This window comes from Alternaria metachromatica, assembly GCF_023757995.1.
Source record: "Alternaria metachromatica strain BMP 0045 chromosome Unknown scaffold_18, whole genome shotgun sequence".
Classification (NCBI taxonomy): domain Eukaryota; kingdom Fungi; phylum Ascomycota; class Dothideomycetes; order Pleosporales; family Pleosporaceae; genus Alternaria; species Alternaria metachromatica.
Window position 1 is genome coordinate 306,932 of NW_026055509.1, and position 21,251 is coordinate 328,182.

At 53.8% G+C, this 21,251-nt stretch overlaps 6 protein-coding genes across 6 annotated transcripts; 4 read left to right on the top strand and 2 right to left on the bottom strand.

Moving 5' to 3' along the window:
* Positions 1-368: 368 nt before the first annotated feature.
* Positions 369-3,551, bottom strand: CYM1 (Mitochondrial presequence protease; the record flags this gene model as incomplete). Its single annotated transcript, XM_049334242.1, has 2 exons — positions 369-3,159; positions 3,205-3,551. 2 exons carry the CDS (start codon positions 3,549-3,551, stop codon positions 369-371), a joined length of 3,138 nt encoding a protein of 1,045 aa, XP_049186584.1.
* A 741-nt stretch (positions 3,552-4,292) lies between these two features.
* J4E83_007339 (uncharacterized protein) lies at positions 4,293-5,887 on the top strand (the record flags this gene model as incomplete). The annotated part of the gene is made up of 4 exons (XM_049334243.1): positions 4,293-4,455; positions 4,581-5,007; positions 5,054-5,297; positions 5,360-5,887. 4 exons carry the CDS (start codon positions 4,293-4,295, stop codon positions 5,885-5,887), a joined length of 1,362 nt encoding a protein of 453 aa, XP_049186585.1.
* Positions 5,888-6,658: 771 nt separating this feature from the next.
* Positions 6,659-7,708, top strand: J4E83_007340 (uncharacterized protein; the record flags this gene model as incomplete). Its single annotated transcript, XM_049334244.1, has 1 exon — positions 6,659-7,708. One exon carries the CDS (start codon positions 6,659-6,661, stop codon positions 7,706-7,708), a length of 1,050 nt encoding a protein of 349 aa, XP_049186586.1.
* Positions 7,709-8,277: 569 nt separating this feature from the next.
* J4E83_007341 (uncharacterized protein) lies at positions 8,278-10,981 on the top strand (the record flags this gene model as incomplete). Its single annotated transcript, XM_049334245.1, has 5 exons — positions 8,278-8,328; positions 8,430-8,461; positions 8,533-8,650; positions 8,698-9,748; positions 9,795-10,981. 5 exons carry the CDS (start codon positions 8,278-8,280, stop codon positions 10,979-10,981), a joined length of 2,439 nt encoding a protein of 812 aa, XP_049186587.1.
* A 3,522-nt stretch (positions 10,982-14,503) lies between these two features.
* Positions 14,504-16,338, top strand: J4E83_007342 (uncharacterized protein; the record flags this gene model as incomplete). Its single annotated transcript, XM_049334246.1, has 2 exons — positions 14,504-14,795; positions 14,849-16,338. 2 exons carry the CDS (start codon positions 14,504-14,506, stop codon positions 16,336-16,338), a joined length of 1,782 nt encoding a protein of 593 aa, XP_049186588.1.
* A 1,363-nt stretch (positions 16,339-17,701) lies between these two features.
* J4E83_007343 (uncharacterized protein) lies at positions 17,702-18,611 on the bottom strand (the record flags this gene model as incomplete). Its single annotated transcript, XM_049334247.1, has 2 exons — positions 17,702-18,037; positions 18,090-18,611. The coding sequence occupies 2 exons, from the start codon at positions 18,609-18,611 to the stop codon at positions 17,702-17,704; spliced, it is 858 nt and encodes a 285-aa protein (XP_049186589.1).
* Positions 18,612-21,251: the final 2,640 nt, after the last annotated feature.

The window sequence follows — 21,251 nt, forward strand, 5'->3', positions numbered from 1 at the left end:
TACAGTCAAAGAGCGAACTGGGTAGATGGCACAAAGATTATTCTGGCGCATAATCCCTCATATTTGAAGGGACAGAGCAAACCAGCAATGGAAGAGAATGCGTGGTCCCTCTGGGTTCTGTTCGTTGCGCTGGTGAAAGAGACTGAGAGTGACGCGTAGAGGGATGCTTTGGCCGACGCACGGAGCGGCGGAAGGTATGACCGGCGACGATAAGATAGACAGCAGCCAGAAGTGAGATGAGATGGCAAAGGAGGAAGGAGCGATGACACCGCGCTATGCATTCAACTTACCAACGCCGATGATGCTAGCGTCTCATACCTCATATCATACATTTACTTGTACAATCATTAAACCGTCGATAGAAATTCTCAGCTTGCGATAGCCGGCACGTCGTCCTCCTTTTGCGCAATACCCTCAGCTTCCTCAGCGGCCTTTGCAGTTTCTGACATGCCCAGGTCCCTGAACTGCCAGCCATCGTTCTCTTTGACCCAGTCTTTCCGCTCGCCCAGGATAGCTACACTGCTCTCGGCGCCCTTGACGAGGAACTGGTCGGCTACGGCTTGTACCTGCTCAGCTGTGACGTCGAGGAGGCGTTCGCGACGCGTCTGCAGCATATCGTCTGTGACGCCAGACAGGAACAGCCTCATTCCCTCGCGACTGACACTTTGTGGCGCATCGTATCCTTGGAATGCACTCAGCTTGGCTTCTTCAAGATCCTGAGGTGTCCATGCGCGGTCGCGCGCCCATTGCCCTGCTTCGGCCATGATCTTCATACTGTTCTGCGGGTTGGGGTCGCGGTATGAGTACATGCCAAAGAGACCACCGATGCTGCGTGCGTAGGCACCACCGCCGTATGCGCCACCTTTCTCGCGAATCTCTGGGTGAAGTTGCTTGAAGGTAAGGAGCTTCGCGAGGATCTCAAGAGGTGCGCTGGAGGCGTCGGCGTAGGCCACTGTCGGGACAGCGCGGGCGGAGTAGTAGACTTGGTATGGCAAAGGGAAGAAGGACTTGGCGTTGCGAGGGTACTGCTTTTGCTGTGACGTCGAGGGCACTGAGACGTCTTTGGGTAATGTGTTCAAGAAGCGATGTAGTGCCTCCTGGTTTGGCGTTGAGCTCTCGCTACCGCAGTTGATCGCTACGCGGAGCTGGTTGCTGTTCGCGATAGTGAAAGACTGGATAGCTTTGAGTTTCTTGATGACATCGTCTAGCGACTCTTGCGATGCGAGAGCTGTCATGACCTTGACTTGGGTGAGACCCCCAGTTTCTTCTGCTAACCGGCTCACAGGACTGATTCCAGCTTCAGCGAACTTCATGGCATAAGAATGACCAGACTCTGCGATCGAGTTGATGGCACCACTTGCTGCACTCTGCAGGAGCTCTCGGATCTTCTTGCCCGCTTCAGGCCCATCAAAGTCCGTCTCTTGTATGATAGTCCGTAGGAGTTCGTACATGTCGGGTATGTTACGGTCGAAAGCGTAGCCGGAAAATGCCATACCTTCTTCGTACGCGTCGAGCGACAAGGGTGACTGTGAAGAGTGGTAGCCTACGGAGATGCCTCCAGTCTTCAGCTTGATCAGTTCCTCAAGTTGTTCCATCGTCTTGTCTTTGGTACCAAGGCGCATGATGGCGCTGGTGAATAGCGGGATCATCTCTCGTAACTCGTCGGGGAGATCCTGTAATCTGTGCACAGCACGGAAGTACGTCAGACCGTTGGTGGGTGCCTCGCGCCACTGGACCTTGACGCCATCCAGCTGAGTATGTCGCAGTGGCTTCCTCTCCTTTTCTCGAGGAATATCCTTGACGTGAACAGTGGGCAAACAGCTCAAATCTTCGTTTCTGGCTTTCTCTTGGACTTCCAATAGCTGAAGCTCTCGCTCTTCCAGGTACTTCTGCGCCTCCTGCTCGCTTGGGAACTGCTTCGTGGTCTCTGCAATCTTTGCCGCTAATCGTTGGCTTTCTTCATCGACGAGTTCCTGGCTGAACGTCTCCGATGGCTGCATGGTGAAGGTCAGGGTTTTGTCGGTGAGTAGGTACTTTTCAATCAGGCTCTCCAAATAGTTGCCTTCAGCGTACTTCTTCTGGAAAGCATTGACGGTTTCTTGCCACGCGAGGGCCTCCATTGGGTCGATACCGTTGAACCAGCCAGGCTTTAGTCTTTGGAGGATGCCCATCCCAAAGTTGGCAGTCTTGTGCTTGAGCGAGAGCTCCAGCTGATGTAGGATACCATCAACCTTGATCTTGTCGAAGCCGTTTTTGCGCACCTCGAGCAAGGTCTCCGCAATGGTCTCGCGGACCTTGTTCACATCATCCGCTTTGACGGCGTCCAACCCAATGGACAAGACACCTCGTCGTCCAGCGCTGTCATAGCCAGTATTCGCACTGAAATCAGCACCAAGTCCAGATTCTACAAGATTGCGGTAGAGAGGCGAGCCGTAGCCGCTCATAAGCAGACTGCTCAGTACTCCCAGCGCAAAGTTCTCTACGGCGTCTGCAGTGTCGCCCATCAACCATGTAACCGAAGTCTTGTACTGCCTGTCCTGAGGTACCAGTGGGTCGAGAGGTCCCGCAACCGTGACTTGCTTGGGGCCGTCCAGAGTTATTGGAGCCTTCACTTCCTGATCCACGGCTATCTTGTCAAAACCGTTCAAGCGACTGTCCACCTCCTTCAGATGCTCCACCAAAGGCATGTCTCCGTACGTGAGAATCTTGGCATTGCTGGGATGATAGTGGTCGGCGTGGAATTTCCGTAGCTGTTCCCAAGTCAGGTCGGTAATCTTCTGCGGGTCGCCACCGGAATTGTTGATGGCCGGGTACAGGTGATCTTGGAATTTGGTGTAGAACAGGTAGCTTGCATCCGACATCTGGCCCTTCATTTCATTGTATACCACGCCCTTGAAAACGATGCGCTTCGCCTTGGGGTCCTCCGACTCTTTTGCCAGCGGGTTCTCAGGACCCAACCGCCACCCCTCTTGGGTAAAGTCATTCTCCTTCAGTAACGGGTGTAGCGTCGCATCGAGGTATACGGACATGAGGTTTTTGAAATCTTGCGCGTTTGTCGTCGCGAACGGGTAGCCAGTGTGGTCGGGAAAGGTCCAGGCGTTCATGAAGTTGGAAAGCGAGCGGGGAAGCATCTTGAAGAAGGGGTCGCGGATGGGGTACCTGGGTTGTCAGCGACACATTGGTTGTAACGAAAAGGTGGCATACTTCTCACTCCCGCACAACGTCGTATGCTCGAGGATGTGTGGCACTCCGGTGGCATCTGGTGGGTTGGTCTTGAAGCCAATCGAAAAGACATTGTTCGCATCCTCGCGGGCAATGTGCAGATATTCGGCGCCAGTCTTGTCATGCTGGAGATGTAAAGCGGTCAGCTCGAGCTCCGGCACCTGCTTGACGCGCTTGAGCGTGAAGCCATGCAGCTGCTCGCCGACATTGGGGAAGTTGGAGACATCGGTGATAGCGGCATATCCACGTCGAGACAAGGTCGATAGTCGGTGCGGGGTTATCGTGGCATTTCGAGGGCTTTGGACCTGCCGACCAACGGAACGTAGCATGTTTGGAATAGAGGGTGGATGGCAGAGTGCCGCGCAGCCTCAGAAATGTCAGAGGCACCCCATCGATGACGCCTGTCGCGCCGATTGGCCGAGGGACCCCATACCAAAAGAGATTAGCCCGCAAAATTACTAAGACGAAAGAGTGCGCCTGGACAGGCTGTTGATGCGTTATACGGCTGGAGACATGTCGGATTGGCTAGCCTGCCAGTGATCTCATCTGTCGGGTCCGATATTGAAGCTCGTGGGCGTTGTGGAGACTCCCAGGTGTCTTGTGCCTTTCGCGATCGACCAGACCACCGACGTCGTCCCCTCCTTCCTCTTCAACACCCGCCACGAGACATTGCCCGACCCGACCCCGACGACTGCATGACCCGACACTGTACATATTGCTACACCACGCCCGTTGACGCCCCCTGCACTGCGCTCCACACCTGTTTTCACCCGAAGCAGTCCCGAGACGCCGGCGGAAGACGTGCATCCTCACCACGCGCATTGTAGACAGGCGGCTGCTGCCAGACGGATGCGCCACTGGACTGCCTAGAGACCTGCATTGGGGACACTTGAGACTGAGTGCATAGGCGGAGGAACCGTCGGAGGCAACACGGGGGATCCACAATCTGAGGCGCTACACGGAAGAGTCACGACTTCATGGCAACCGTCGCCCAACAGCGCCAGCCGACGTCTGCCCAGTCCCGCCCTCACCACGAAGCCAGCCGCAGTGCATCTGCCTCTCCTGCAAACATGGCACCCGCACAGCACAACCCAGCGCCTGCGCCTGCGCCCGCTAAGAAGGGCAAAGGCAAGAAGGCGACCGACCCCTCGGAGCAGCAGAAGCAGATCCAGGCCAAGATTGCTCAGCTCGAACTGGATCAGGCAGGGGACAAGGAGCAGGAACTCGAAATCGGTGCGTCTACCTCTTGCGACGGAGCTGTGGAGGAGGGGAGACTCTGGGTGGCGCAGCCCATGTCTGCACAGCACGAGACTGGGGCCCTATCAAATGAATCGCTGGCTGACGTATGGCATGGACAGAACGCGAAGTTAAGAAAGCAAACCGCGAACTCTCCTCGCTCCTCTCCAACATGGACGGCCCGCTGTCCCGGCTCGAAGTCGTGCAGAAACGATATACCGAACTCCTCTCCGATATGAAGCGCACGGAACGCGAACACCAAAAGGCGAAGAAGCGCGGGGACCAGCTGCAGAAGGAAAAGGACGCGCAAAGGTCGGAGTTGAACAAGGTTACGACAATGAAGGACAAATTGGACAAATTGTCGCGTGACTTTGCAAAGGAAAACAAGAAACTCAAGGACGAACTACACAAGCTCGAATCTAGCGAATCCACCGCCAGGCAAGAACTACACGAGCGTCTCGAACACCTGGTGAATGACGTGGACGATTGCATAGCAGCTGCGAACGGGCCTGAACCACAGAATCAAGCCGAGCAAGAACTGGACGAAATGTATGTGTGGCACAACCAAATTCGGGAGTATGAACTAACAAAGCAGATTTCGTCAGAAGTTCAAGTCGTTCATTGACCAGTACGAGTTGCGCGAATTACAATACCACTCGATGCTGCGACTCAAAGAGCTCGAAATACAGTATCACGCTGCCCGACTAGAGCAGCAGCGCAAACAACAAGAAGCCGAATCTTCCAAGTCGCACCAGTTGACCCGCCAAGTGTCGACCTTTTCGCAGACCGAGACGGAACTACGCACGCAGCTCAACATATACGTGGAGAAGTTCAAACAGGTATGCCACCCGTTAACCCCTCGTTGGTCTGTATCATCATGGTTAATACTGACCAGATGCAGGTCGAGGAAACGCTCAACAACTCGAACGATCTCTTCCTCACGTTCCGCAAGGAGATGGAGGAGATGTCAAAGAAAACCAAGCGTCTTGAAAAGGAGAACCAGACGCTGCAACGCCACAAGGATATTACGAACCGTAATATTGGCGAGATGGTGGAAGAGCGCCAAAAGATGCAAGAGGAGCTTGCCAGGCGGACCAAGGAAGCTGAGGACCAGCGGAAGAAGATCGCTCGCCTGGAAACACTGTGTCGTGGAATGCAGGCACAAGGTCGAGGCCAGGTTCCGATGCATGAGCTGGATCAGGAGGAGCACGACGAGGAGGATGAAGAAGTCACGGAGAGCGAGTACGAATACGAGGACGAAGATAGCGCAGAGTACGACGACGACACTGAAGAAGACGGTGTTGAACCGGCGCTTGTGCATCGACCATTCGGGCCTGTCCCTCCACCTCCGCCGCAGCCAACACCTGCGCAGGGAAAAGTCAACGGGCATGCACAAGCTAATGGGCAAATGAATGGAGTCAAACGCTAATAGCAATATCATAGAGACTCACTCTTCGGCCCATCTACGTCTTCTCAATTTGCGAATGATGTCCCGCCTCCGGCTTCGAAATCGCTCGGAGATATCGTGAAGCAGTGGAGTTGGGATGATGCAGACCTACCGTCTATTGCAGACTTCGATATGACTGACCAAGCATTCGACGAGCTCATGAAGCATATGAATTGGGATGATGTGACTGCGCAGTTCGATGCGGAAATGGAAGCAATGGCTGACAAGACTGCTCGTCTTCTGTCAAACGATGCGGCGAAGTCGGAGGAGCCAGAAGAGCCAGATTTAGATGTTGATTGAAGCGTCTTTGTGCTCCGCAATTGGCATACGTGAGTATAGTGCGAGAAGCCGATTATTGATAACAACATCGATAGTATGGATTATGACTTCCAACATGCATATCATCGTGCTCTCCAGCAGAAAATTTCCCATACTATGCCTATTGTGACTACCAAATATGCATGTTCATCCCGTCCACGACGGGCGAATCTCGGCAATGGCAACGATGTATCGAGTCGAGCTAAGATGCCTCGGCTCGTGCACCCACGTTTTCCCCGCAAAACCCCTGGCAGTCGAGGATGCCAGTAGGCACGGCCGCTATTTAGCATGCACATTCCCATACTCACCATGCGGTTGCACATAGCTTCATTGCTGCCAGAAGCACGCTCTTCAGACCTTTATTCGCGTTATCCGACGTGACCTACTCCATCTACTTTCAATTATCAACCACCCGCGACCACAGCCTACGCCGTCATGTCACCGCCGGCACTGCAGACGCCGCTTTCGAAGCTGCTGGGCATCCAGTATCCGATTATCCTCGCCGGCATGGCGCGCACCTCTGGTGGCCCCCTCGCAGCTGCCGTGTCGAACGCTGGTGGCCTAGGTGTAATTGGCGGTCTCGGATACACACCGGAACAGCTCCAATCGATCATCGATGACCTCAAGTCAAACCTCCGAGACAAGAACCTGCCCTTCGGTGTCGATCTCGCACTCCCACAAGTCGGCGGCAGCGCACGCAAGACGAACCATGACTACACCCATGGACAGCTCGATGACCTCATCGAAGTCACAATCAAGAATGGCGCAAAGCTGTTTGTTAGTGCTGTTGGTGTACCGCCCGAGCGGACGATCAAGAGGCTTCACGAAGCAGGCATCTTGATCATGAACATGGTCGGACACCCCAAACATGCGAAAAAGGCACTAGATGCAGGTGTGGATATCGTATGCGCCCAGGGTGGAGAAGGCGGAGGACATACCGGCGATATCGCGAACAGCATCCTGATACCCTCCGTCGTGGACGTCGCGCGCAAATACAAGAGCCCTCTTACCGGACAGCCAGCTATTGTAGTGGCAGCGGGAGGCATCTACAACGGCCGCAGCCTGGCAAGCAGCTTGATGCAAGGCGCACAGGGCGTATGGGTTGGCACGCGATTCGTGGCATCAACTGAAGCGGGCTGCTCGCAAATGCACAAGGAGAACGTGGTCACAGCCGACTTCACAGATACAGGCCGGACGCTGGTTGTCAGTGGCCGACCGTTGCGCGTCAGGTACAACGACTACATCAAAGAGTGGCACGAGCGCGAGGACGAGATCAAGAAGCTCACGGAGGCGGGAGTTGTGCCGCTGGCGAAGGACATGGACGATGGGAAGGATGTGGATATCCCGTTCCTGATGGGCCAGGTTGCGGGGGTTATCGGCGATATCAAGCCCGCAAAGGAGATTGTCGACGAGATGGTGCAAGAGGCGATCGACATGCTGAAGCTCGGCCAGACGTACATTGGAGGGCCGAGCAGTAAACTGTAGATAATAACAGTAGATTTTTGTGTCTTGACAACAGTCCATCGCATCTCGGTCCCTCGGTTGCCGTGTAACACAACGTCAGAAGAAGCGCATACATGCATCCGGCTCTCAGTCGAAGAACACATTGCACAAACGTTATTGACTTGTACACTCGAAACGAGAAGGATGTCCAAACCACGTCGCGTCGCATTGTGGTGGTGGTGCCTGCGCCTTCCCAGAGCAGCGGCATGTGGGTGATCTGCGACCAGGATCGCGCTCCCCGAATCCATGGCAGCACCGCAAGCTCAGGAGAGATCTGACGGCACGCCCAGTCCCCGTCCGCCTGGGAGTATTCACAATTAATATACACTTCTTCGCACTCGCGGTCGGCGCAAAGCTAGTATTATTATCCTCGCACATCTCGAACGCCCTAGGCCCCTGGCGTTTGCGGCCTTCTCCACTTTCGCTGCCACCAGGGCATATACGGAGCCGTCTGTCTCTTCCGCGGCGCGCGCTCGCCAGTCCGAACTCCTGCAACCCATAGATGACGCTGGTTGCGCAGGCGACACCACGGAGCAGCGGCGCATCATTCCATGCAGTCAAATCTCAGAGCCCAGGCTGAGATTCAGGCCCAGAGGAAGAAGGTAGGCCCCGTCCCGCTGCCGTCCAACGACGCTCGTGCGCCGCAACAAGCAATTCCCCCAGGCGCATGTTTGCAACACGCATGCTGAGACGCAAATTATAGCAGCTCGCGAATTCGTACAAACAGTTGCTCGAGTAAGTCTCTTCTTTGCTTTTGCGCGCCGGCTGCGTGTTTCACCGGCTCCAATTTGCTGACGCAGGGCCAGTGAGTTCGCCGCGACTGATCTCAAGACGGTCGGCAACTATACACTGGGGAAACTTATAGGCAAGGGCAGTTTTGGCAAGGTTTACTTGGCGTCGCACAAACTCAGCAATGGCTCAAAGGTACCACCGGCAGGACGGTTGCGAGGAACCACGCTGATCGCAAGCAGGTCGTGCTCAAGAGCGCGAAGAAGGACGACGCCAACCTCGCGCGCGAGATCCATCACCACCGCCAATTCACGCACCCACACATAGCCCGCCTGTACGAGGTCATAGTCACCGAGAACCTAGTCTGGCTGGTACTCGAGTACTGCCAGGGCGATGAACTCTACAACTACCTACTGGCCAAGGGCGCCCTCGAGCCCGCCAGAGTCCAGCGCATCTTCACCCAGCTCGTCGGCGCCGTCACCTACGTCCACAACAAGTCGTGCGTCCATCGCGACCTCAAGCTCGAGAACATACTGCTGGACAAGCACGGAGACGTCAAGTTGGTCGACTTTGGTTTCACGCGCGAGTACGAGGGCAAGTCCAACTACCTGCAGACATGGTGCGGAACAATCTGCTACAGCGCGCCGGAGATGCTCAAGGGCGAGAAGTACGCAGGCGAAAAGGTGGATGTTTGGAGTTTGGGCATCATTCTTTACGCGCTTCTAGTGGGCGAGCTGCCTTTTGACGACGACGACGAAATGGTCACGAAGAACAAGATACTGAAGGAGGACCCCAAATACCCAGAGCACTTTCCTCAGCAAGCGAAGGAGTTATGTCAGTCGCTACTATCCAAACGGCCGATCTTGCGACCTACACTGGCGGACATACTACAGAACCCTTGGTTATCGGAACATGCGCCCCGCCAGCAGGAGATCTTGAAGCTCCAACAGCCGGCGCCTTTCTCGACCGAGCTGGAGAAGGAGGTCTTGCAACGCATGCGCGCTGCCGGGGTGGACATTGACATGGTGATTGAGAACGTGCTAGCCCAAAGATGCGACTCGTTAGCTGGTTGGTGGGCACTGCTGCTCGAAAAAGAGGAACGCAAGGCAAAGAGGCGAGAGCGCAAGCGCAAAGAGAAGGAAGCAGAGGCTAAGAGCCTCCGGCGACTGAGCGCTGCAAGTAGTCGACTTGACAAGCTTGCGCCTACCATAAGAGAGTCTGACGAAGAAGGCATTCACTCTCCCTCTACGCCTAAGAGTCGCGGCAGGACCACAAATCGAAGCAGCTTACATGGTGAGTATCATGACGGATGTCATGAAACGCTTCTAACTTAAGACAGGTGCTCCCGAACTGCCAAAGCTGCCAGAGCTGATCACCTCACCCAATCTCACAGTCGACGACAAGCCGCTCCCCCCAATCGATACCCGTCGGGGTCGGAAATCCCATTCATCCTCACGTCCGCCACCACCAGCGAAGGACCTCGACAGGCGGCGTTCACGCAGCAGCATGCTACAGGTCGTATCTACCAATCCAGATCTTCTTTCTCCCAACGGCTTCGTGCCTAAGCGACGCCGGAAACAGCCCTTCATCAACCACCTTTTGACACTCCGAAATTGGATAAAAGAGACGTCGAAACGAGCGCGATCTCCGGGTTCGAAAGCCAGCAGTGGACAGTCGCCAAAGATACCTCCAAGCAAGTCTTCGGATTCAACACGAAGACAGAGTACGGCGAACCGGTCGTCTGTACACACGAACCCTAGGTCTCCGCCTACACCACAAATGCCTGGCCCGCGGCCCCGAGGCTCAACACACGGCTCAGGCTCCATGAGAAGGCTCTCAGCATCGCCCGCACCACTAACACCACGATCCTCCTACCGTCGCTCGTCTGGCGGTCTCCGCGGTCGAAAATCCACTTCGTCATCTGTATCCTCGATCCGCAGCATGCCACACCACCACCATTCACACTCAAAGGCCTCATCAACGTCCTCCGCCTCTCTCGCTTCTCCCGCCGTTTCCACAAGCGGCCACTCCCACAAACCCTCTAAATCCCCCCACAACAGCATCAAGGTCCTCCCCGCCACCCCCACCTCCTCAAGCTTTCCTTCCAACATTCGTCTTGTACGTTCTGGCTTCCCACCCGGTCTCAACGAATCCAGCGCCGCTTTCGGAAACGGAAACAGCATTCCCCCGCAGTCTCCCGGTCTTGTCTTCGCAAAGAGGAGGAAGAGCCCTTTCAAAGGTCCCATGCTTAATGTTAATACCGGAGGTCTGAATGGCAGCTCGACGAATGGTAGCGGCGGCTGGAGGAGTAGAAGTGGAGAAGGTGGTATGGGGAGTCGGGGAACGAGCGTACAGGGTCGCAGGAGTGGAGAGATCTTAGGCATCACAGAGGAAGATGAGGAAGAAGAAGAGGAGGTCGAAGAGGTGGATACATTTGGCGGGAAGTTAGGTGAAGGCGAGTTCATTGAGGAGGAAGCGCCTGGGCCATTGACCCCGCCTAAAGAGAAGTCCAAAGAGAAGGCTTGATGATTTGGAAAATTGGCGCGAGATTGAAGAGGAGGTTTGAGGTTATTTTGGTGAGAATGTGGGGGTTGGCCGCTTGTTATGGCCTTTTTTGGACTGTGGTCGTTGTTCTTCTTGCTGCGTGGTACTTGTCCACTTCCTTTCGCTTCTTGCCTTCATCTTCATGCTCTCGCGCTTTAACGGCATACATTCGCGGCGTTTGTCCATTTTATCGGATACCTACATACACATGCGTTTTCCTTTCGTTCATTCTAATTTTATCGACACGTATACACTATGCAATCATTTGCACCTCATGGCGTCTGTCACTTGCACCTGTATTTCCACTACACGTTTGAGCTTTATTGAACCCCTAGATGATATTCTGCTCATCTCAAAGTTTATGAACGATTGCCACATCAGGCAGTCGGCGTCCTTTGTCTTGCGAGCCGACTTTCCTCCAGCGGTGTGGACTCAAAGAGAACGGCAATATCGTCAGGATACGAAGTCAACGGTTCAACGTTAGTACTGCATGTCGATCTGCGTAGACGCAATCTTGGGAACACAAGCATTCCCGACTAACCCGGTCCCTGGTCGCGATCAGCGAATACGTCACTCAGTCCAGCGTCATCATGTCGATATATCCCCCACGATACGCCCTCAAAGCACCCGAAGCAACGAGAATCGATGACGCAGAACAACATTGCACAAAGACACGTGTATGCATATACGTATCCAGGCACAACAGCTGAATCAGTAGGGATATACTTGCGCTCAACATAAGCCTTTGCGTTGCACATCGGCGTCGAAGAGGCGGTGTGGTGGACATACGGCGTCGGAGGCGAGGTTGAATCGGGACGGTTGGTGTGACCTTGTACGAAATCTGGCCTTGACAAAGTTCCGGTGGTGATCTTTGGTGCGGAAAAGTAACGGTGTTGCGGCTGAAACTTGTGATGGTAACAACGCGACTAACATGTCGGAAGCGCTAGAATCGTCTAGTGGTGCTGCTCAGTGACATGCCCTTGTCTGTGAGAGCTTCCCGGTTGATGATAGTCTACTGAGACAGTCATGCGTACTTTTCTTAGTGACATTGCGCCCAATGCGTGAGGTTTGCCATGTGACGCGCACGAGGCACAAGTCCAACAGCCGAGATGTGGGAGGTGGTGCAGGGGGAGGTAACGATGCGGCAACGCTGTGTTACGTCAAACGCCGCAAGAACCATAAGGGAGCAAGTCCGAGTTTGGTGCATTATCTTAGTACGGACATCCAAGAGGGGTGTCCAGGTTGAGTGAGAGGTAAGGGATTGCTGTGATATCGTGTCGTGGAAACGAATGCGGTATGCCTTCAACCAAGCAATACTCACAGAAGATGTCAGGGAGAATGGGGTGACTGATACGCCACCTTGGTGAGCTGCTTCCTCGGAAGATGCAAGGTCAGCCGGGAAGATCAGTCTGTGCATCAGTGCATAAACGGCGAGCGCCATCGCCGCACCGTAGAAGACTGGAGGAATCCCAAGCGAATCCAATCTGTCGCGATTTTACCTGGGAACTGCGATCACGGCTTACATGCGTGTGTAGCGATAGTGAGAAACCTTCAACCGAGGCAGAGTCGGTGAAACATGCAACAGTTGGTAGAGACTCTAGGTGTTGCGACAATGTGATAGGTGCTGGTGGTGGCTTACCATGTGGGTTTGGGCGTTTTCTGACCCCACCAGTAATAAACGGCAGCCGTAACGACACTGCGTCCTGGCCAGGGATTCTTGGCAAATGAGATTGCACATGTGAGGTTTACGAAGAGCCTGCCGGTGAAAGAAGGGACGGCTAATCGTCGATGAGGTGAGATGCTCGACTTTGCAGGCGAATGGGCAGAGCTACTTGACTGATACGGGAAATGGTGCAAGGGTCCAGGTAGCACACATGTATATTGATTCGCAATGGGCCAGCGTGTGTTCTTACATGACGAGAGGATGCGGGGCGTACTGCTCGTGTACGTTCGCTGCAAGCCGAGCTAGTCGACAGGCACACTGCACACAATTCAAAGGAGATTGCGGCGCGGTGTTGGTACAATACCCAGTTCTCTCAAGATACCGATGGCTGAGCACCAAGCGATGAATAGGCGACATCTGTACCTGCATCGGATGAAGATGAAGTTAAATTGAGAAGCATGAGGATGCTTGGTAGCCCCTGCATGTGGCAGGATGCGTTGATAGAGGGTCGTCAAGCGATATGGATCGGGAAGACGTGATATGATTTACCCGTCTTTACCGACGCATCCATCGAGCAAGTATCAACACGGCTGCGCGTAATGGGTACACATAATAGCGACAGGAAGCTATGTGCCGGGCTGATTTGTTAGACGCAGGGTGGCCAAACATCCATGTCGAGCCATGGCGTCGCCGTTCTGACGGTAGAAGCTAGAACTTGCCGGGTCATTAGTTTCGTGAATGTTCCAGGCCATAGGCGAGCTCATGATAGAGCATGAAGGGGCAACCTTGGAAGGCCTAAAGCAGCACGTCGGCCATGCGCCAATGCTGCGGCAGCGGGACGGGTCAACGGGTGTTGTGAGAGGTCGAGCCCGAGGTCGCGCCGGTTGTAGTCACGATCCCAAAAGCTCGAGGCGTGAGGCAACTCAGCAAGGAGCATCTAAAAGCTACGATAGCGATTATTGGAAGGGTGGTTGGAGACGTTTGACCGTAACGTGGGGTGAGTGGCATGTCTTGCGCGCACATGCCGCAAGTGTGCTGGTGGCTTGGAGATAAGGGCGGCCCGTGCAGCGTTGGACTTGGGGAAGGCACGCAAGCGCCACTAGGACTCGACACCGTGAGGTCGCCGTCGTTTGATAGCGCCGGCAGCCAGCGCCTAAAGACGTTACTGAGTCCGACACGCGAGACGCAAATCTGGAGAACTGTAGAATAGAGTCAAGTGACCGAGAGTGACATTACCGCCTGCAGCTTTGCGGGTTTTTGGGACGTTTGGAGTCATCGGTGTCTGCCGCGGCCAAGGATGGAGGCGGAACGAGCGAACTCAGCGAAGAAGGAGCGAATGTGCAACATTTCTCCGGTCCATGAGGACGCCGGTCCCCCCTCACCATGCTCCTTACAGCCTCCTTGCAAACGGTAAAGGTAATTGCTAGTCGGCATTTCACTAACAATCACATCACTATTGCACAGCTCTGCCCTTGGACAAGCTCTGCGTCTATTGATTCCATAGATGCGCCACGCTGCGATAACATCTCCCACACCTAAGCCAAATCTAGCTGCACCCCGGCTACTGCACATCCTAGTCGATAGTCCCAACCCGGCACTCTGGAAAGGACACTGACCCTGGGCGCCTCAGTTCCGTGGATGCGCTCGCGCCTCAAGAATAGGCCTAAGCCCTGCCAGTCTGGTCGTCAGCACCGCACTCATATCCCGCCCCTGCGCCCATCGCACAAGAAAAAGCAGATTCCTCCAACGGCTGCACTGCAGCGACTCCGACCGACGTGCAGGACCGCTGCACTCTACACTCTTTATCGTCGCTTGTCATCGCGCCGTTGCGCTTATCCACCATGACGATAGACGACGACATGTACGGCACCGAGAAGAGTTTTGGAAGAGCCTCGCAAGGGTCCGACTACTATGGCGAATCATCACGGTACCAGGACGGTCTTGGGAGGAGGGTCATTGAGAGCTTCAAGCGGGACCCGAATTTTGCCATGACTATGACGCCAAAGGGAAGCATGGGGGCCGACGGGAACGTCTTCGATCCAGAAGCCGCGGCGGCGAACACGGCAAACTCACCACTTGCGCGGCGACTAAAGGGTCGCCATCTGCAAATGATAGCAATCGGAGGTTCCATAGGTATGGTTTGGCATGCGTCAACCAAGCGACGATCCACAAACTGACTTTACCAGGTACCGGCCTATTCGTCGGCTCAGGGCAAGCGCTAGCAAATGGTGGTCCAGCATCGCTCGTCATTTGCTACTGCCTTGTAGGTATCATGTTGTACACCACCGTCCACGCATTGGGCGAGATGGCAGTACTCTTTCCGGTCGCTGGTTCTTTCTCGGCATACTCGACGCGCTTCTTGGATCCCGCATGGGGCTTCGCCATGGGTTGGAACTATGCTCTCCAATGGCTTGTCGTACTACCACTGGAAATCGTCGCTGCGACCTTTACAATAGAATACTGGAACGGTGACAAGGTCAACAACAACGCCTGGGTGGCCGTCTTCCTGGTCCTGATCGTCGTCATCAATCTTTTCGGTATCAAAGGGTACGGTGAAGCCGAGTTCGTCTTTGCTATTATCAAGATCACAGCAGTTATTGGTTTTATTATCCTCGGTATCATCATCAACATAGGCGGAGGCCCAGATGGGGGCTACATCGGCGGCATGTATTGGCGCGATCCAGGTCCGTTCAACAACGGCTTCAAGGGTCTCTGCAGCGTCTTTGTCAACGCCGCGTTTGCCTTTTCTGGAACTGAGCTCGTCGGTCTTGCCGCAGCGGAAACGGCCAACCCACGCAAGTCCCTACCTACCGCTGTCAAACAGGTCTTTTGGCGTATCTCGCTGTTCTACATAGTCTCCTTGACTATCGTCGGATTGCTGGTTCCTTACAACGATCGGCGTCTGCTTCAAGACAAGAACTCTGCCGATGCTGTCGCCTCGCCCTTCGTCATCGCTATCCAAAACGCCGGAATCCAAGGCCTGCCCTCTGTTTTCAACGCCGTCATCATGATTGCGGTTCTCTCAGTTGGCAACTCCTCCATCTACGGTTCCTCGCGCACGCTCGCTGCACTCGCTGAGCAACACCAAGCTCCCAGGATCTTCGCATACATTGACCGCCAGGGTCGCCCTCTCGTTTCCATTGCTTTTGCTTCCTCTCTTGGTCTCCTCGCTTTCCTTGCCGGCGCGGACCGTAGGCTACAGGACGCCGCCTTCAATTGGCTGCTTGCGCTGTCTGCTCTGTCAGCGGTCTTCACCTGGTTGTCCATCTGCCTAGCACATATCCGCTTCCGTCAAGGTTGGAAGGTGCAAGGACACAGCTTGGATGAGCTCGCTTTCCGCTCTCAACCTGGCCTCATTGGATCCTACGTTGGCCTCATCCTCAACATCCTCGTTCTCATTGCACAATTCTACGTCTCCGTCGCTCCAATCGACATGGACATGCTTACAACATCACAACGTCTCCAGCGTTTCTTCAGCGTCTACCTCGCGCTGCCAGTCACCCTTGCCTTTTACTTCCCCTACAAGTTCTGGTTCCGCACCTCGGTCGTGCGTTCGCACAACATGGATCTCGTCACTGGCATCCGCGAGCTCAACATCCAGGCACTGATAGAAGAAGAGCGCGAGGAGAAGAGGAAGTGGCCAAGGTGGAAGAAGGTTTACAAGTTCTTTTGCTGATAGATGCTCTACGGCAGCTTTCTCTTTTGTCATGTTCTTTTAGCGGTGGCGCTACATGTTCTTCTTTTCGCGGTGTTCCTTTGTGATACCAGGCGGCATGCTATGTAGCATTGCGCAGCCTTGCGATTCGTATTCTCTTTCTTCCTGTATGTTTACTGCTGGTTAGTATTAATAGACGCAGCATAGTGTCTGCACACATCTGTAGGATTGCAAGAATAGAAGATGAGCTGAACTGTACCTATCATCGTGTACAACCAATTGTGGCATTGCTTAGCTCCCAATAATACAGTGTAAGGAAAGACATTGCCTCCTAGGCTGTAAGACGAGCAAGCATGAAACATCGGCACAATGCAGCATTACTCCGCGTAGGTATTCGCGTTCCAAGGTTTCGAAGTCTGAGGAACCCCACCATCTCAGCCAGAAACCCCACCACCCCACCACGAGCGACTGAAAAGTTCGGCACCCTCGCGCCTTCCTCCATACTCATGCGCGACTGTCGCATCCGGCGAAAGCGTACCTACGATATAAAGCATCTTGGGCACGAATTGGTATCGGTTTTGTAGTGTACGTTGTCCAACTTTCACTTCTCGCTTGCCCCCGCTAATTACCATACAGGTAGCGGTTATCACTCCGGATTCTGATCTCAAAATCAGCATCTTCCGGCAACCCCGGTTCGATTCCGGGCAAGACCTTTATTTTTGATTGCACTATGTTCTTTTGCTTGCGGAAGGTTGAGAACGCATAGTGGAGGGTTTGAGGGAGTTGCAGGGAGATAGTGTGGCGGATGTTTTTTTCTTCGGGCGTCTTATGGATTCCTGGGGTGCGAAAATTGTAGCCCTTTAGCTTGACGTTGACTGGCGACTACCTCTTATCGCCTTATAGTTTGGATAGCTTCGCGATATCGTGTTGGGCAACATGAAACGCGGTTACGCCCTAAGGCTAGGGAGAAATAATTGCGTTTGATAGCATACTAAATTACGCCCTTGCACAGAGTAGGCGCGACTGTGTTTGTTAAAAAGAGTCAACCCCGCAAACGAAAGTCTGTCACGTTCGAACTTCTAATTTGAAATTTGTTTGCTTGCATCTACATTTTAGCGTTGCGTGGGTGCGTGACCTAGCTACACGGCACAGCACTCAAGTGGACCGATCATGGGTGGGAGGCTATGCTCGTCGGCCAATCCAGTCTGAAAATTGTACACTGAACCGAGGGCCAGGCGTGAAGTACGTGGGTACCCGGTCTACGTAGGTTTCCTCCAACATCGTGCGCATAGCACTGATTCCAGCTGCGGAAGCATTCGCCATGTCCCTCGACCTATTATTCACCTGCACGCCTGTTAATGATGTGCGAGGCAACAAACGCGAGTTAAGCATTGGTTACGGCCTGCACAATAGCGCCCTTGGCTCCTTGATCCAGACCGTCCAGCTTAGCCATGTCGTCCTTGTCAAGTTCGAAACCGTAGATGTCGGCGTTGCCAACAATGCGAGATGGCGTGTCGCTCTTGGGAAGAGGAACGTAGCCCTTTTGCAGACTCCATCGGATGAGAACCTGGTTTGGCTCCTTGTTGTGCTTCTTGGCGATGCTGGCAAGCGTCTCGTCGTTGGCTTTCTCGTTGCGGACGATCGGGCAGTAGGCTTCGACGACGATGTTCTTGGACTGGCAGTACTCGACGACCTCACGCTGTTGACACCAGGGGTGGAGCTGTTCGTTTCTGTTAGTTTGACTATGCGATCAGGTGGGAAATATGACAAACCTCAATCTGGTTGACAGCAGGTAGGCTGGCCTTGCTATCAATGGAGGCGAGCTCATCGATGTGCTGGATGCCGTAGTTGCTGACACCAATGTCGCGCACGATGCCCTTCTCCTGCGCCTGCTTCAGCGCAAGCCACATCAACTTCCTGGCCTCCTTGCCTCCGTTGGGGCTGTGGATGAGGAACAGGTCTGCGTAGCCATCCTTTCCGGCAAGCTTCTCAACGCTCTCGGCGACCTTCTTGTATGTAGACTCGACGTCCTCTCCAGCGCTTAAAATCTTGGACGTGATGTATACATCTTTCCGAGGAAGCCCGCTTTCCTTCAGCGCTTGACCAACTTGCTCTTCGTTCGCGTAGTACTGGGCTGTGTCGATATGACGGTATCCTGCCTCGAAGGCCTTCTTGCATGAGGCAACACAGACGTCCTTTGGAGACAGGTAGACTCCGAAGCCGATCTGTGGAATCTTGTACTGCGAGTTTGGAAGACTCAGAGTCGAATTGATGTTCAGAGAGTTCGCCGACATGGTAGATAGCGGGGTAGTGAAGAATGGAGAATACTTGAGTGAACTTGTCAGCAATGGACGAGTACTGATGTGCCGAAGAGCAGAGTGCGATGAGCGGAGGAATTGAGAAGGTAGGAGCATACCAAGTTGTTGAGAGAAATGGAGTCGCCATCAAACCTCCTCTAGGTAGCTCTAGACGCATACTGCAGTCGCTCCTGCAGTCGTGATGTCACTGCTTGCAACTCCATAGTCGAGAGTGGGTCCATACACACGTTGTGAGCTTTGGAAGAGACCACATGGACGAGAAATTCAGACTATTCAATTATATTACAACATTTGGTGGATCGAATAGGAAGGTATGTTGCATGGTGTGTGTGCTGGAAGTAGAAGATCTGCCTGACGCGTTCTTCTCGCGCGACCGCGATCAGCTGTTCGCGCTAAGATCTGCCATCCCCACCAAGCACCAAGCGTGTCTTCCATCTTGTCCACGCCCCAAATCATGCCTCGTGCAACTACAGGCAATATCTGACATTGCTTTCTTGATATGAATCCGTCTTCCATGCTCAGCTATGGAATTCATCTAATGAATGGCCGACGTCATGATCTACCTACTGTTATACATTGGCATCCACTTGGACGCCTACCTGATCCTACGCACTCTGATGTTGCACATGGTAACGCGAGAAGTATACGAACTTATAAACTAAACGATGAAATGTACTTAATAACTGTCTTTATGGTGGAGAAACACATTCAACTGCCTGCCACATGACAGCCAATCCGTCCACCCCGATCGTGTCACCCCTGGCAGCCTGCAAAGAGATAGCAACCGAGCAGGCTCTACAACTCCATCAAGATCGGGGTTCGAAGTTCCTGGTATACGTACCAGATGATAGAGAAAAGCTTGCTACGACGAACGGCAGCATGACTCGGGCTATGTCGCGCTCAGATGCAAGGCTGTATGAGGGCATCAACCGCTTTAGACAACCGATTCGTGCACTATCAGAAGCGACCCCAATGGTCCTCAAGACCCTATTCTCCGATGGAGAAGTTCCCTTTGACTATGCTTCGCAAACGCTTCTCCTCATGATCACCTGACTATTTCCCAGCATCATCCCAAGTCATCAACGCAAGTCAGCCTCGCCGGCCGTGTCTCCCGGGTTCCAGATGACCACGGCATCTTTTCGGTACAGCTGCGGTCGGAGCAATAATAAAGTACTGAGTATGGGACGCCTTACTTCAGAGATATCAAATCCCATCCCATCACACATGGAAATTGGCTGCCTGAACAACGCAGTATGCCCAGGTGATTATACGGCAAGGACGGCACTTGGCGCATGTCACGTGTACTGTGCCTCATTTACAACAGCTCACATATACCTTGTAATTAGCCAGTCTCGCAGTAAAGAAGTAAAGAAGCTTTTCGTGGCAGAGGGCCTGATGTGAAGGTGGCACAGTGAAGCTCAGCGGTGTGGGGCGCTCAAGACATATAATGTGCTAGACCATGGCTTGCATGCGTCCAAGATTACATAGGTCTCTACAAGCCTATACCTCCTACTCATCTGTTGTACCATCGTAGAGCTGAGCCAAGTCAAAACGCTTCAAGATGTGGTTCCCAACCTCGCTTTTACTTACCACCTTCCTGTCTTCCGCGTCCGCACAATACGCCCTCAACAGTTCCGTCGGTTCGTGTGCCGACGTACACTGCCCTGAGGCTCCCCTTGATGGAAGCAATGCCATTAAAGCAGAATGCAATGTCACCAACAGAACCTACGAGAGGATCGGGTTCAGATCCTTGTCCACCGCCATCCTCGATGACAGCAACAATTTGACGTGGACACTCGCCGCCCATCTCGACACAGACGTTCCCATCAAGGATCAAACCACGGAGAAAGACTTCTATCTCGGCACCCCTCCGTCTCTTGAACTCGATCGCGACGACCTGCCGTACCGGGGTTGCGCTGTGTTCATATATAATACCACCTTTGGGCGGAACTACTCATGGGATTGCGCAGAGGCGATTGGAGCGAGCTGTATTTCGTCGCTGGTAACCCAGGCCAACACACTGCTGGCACTCTCTCCGTCCAATGCAACAGAGACAACGGAAGAGAGCTGCATGCGCGTACAGAGAGGAATGGAGACTTTCCCAACGGAATGTACAGAGAAGACAAACATGACTTCCTGGAATTCAATTTCAGCCATACGTTCGTGTCCCCATTTCAGTCAAAGAGATAGCCCTGTGTTAACTTCTTCTAGCACTTACTGGCAAGGGAGCGCCTACGCCGCCAAACTCTTCTGCCAATGCGAGCTCTAACTGTCATCCGACCCTCCCCAAGTCCAACGATCTCAGTCTAGCCTTCAGCCATAACGAGACCGGCGTGGGGTCCTTTACTGATATCATCATCACCACATTCTGGTCACCAGACAAAGGCGTCGACAATGCGCTGAGTGTTCCCGACACACAGCTCATGTGCCTGTGGGTAAACGGGCTAACAGACGCCTCGGTGGCTACTCATACCGAGAGTCCGGCCAGCCGTTTCTCCATTAGTATGATAGGTCTCGTAGTTTGCGCGAGCTTGGGTGTTTTTGGACTCATCTAGCATGCTCGTATGGCTAGATTCAGTAGTTCGCGGGCGATGCTGTGACGTACGACTTAGTATG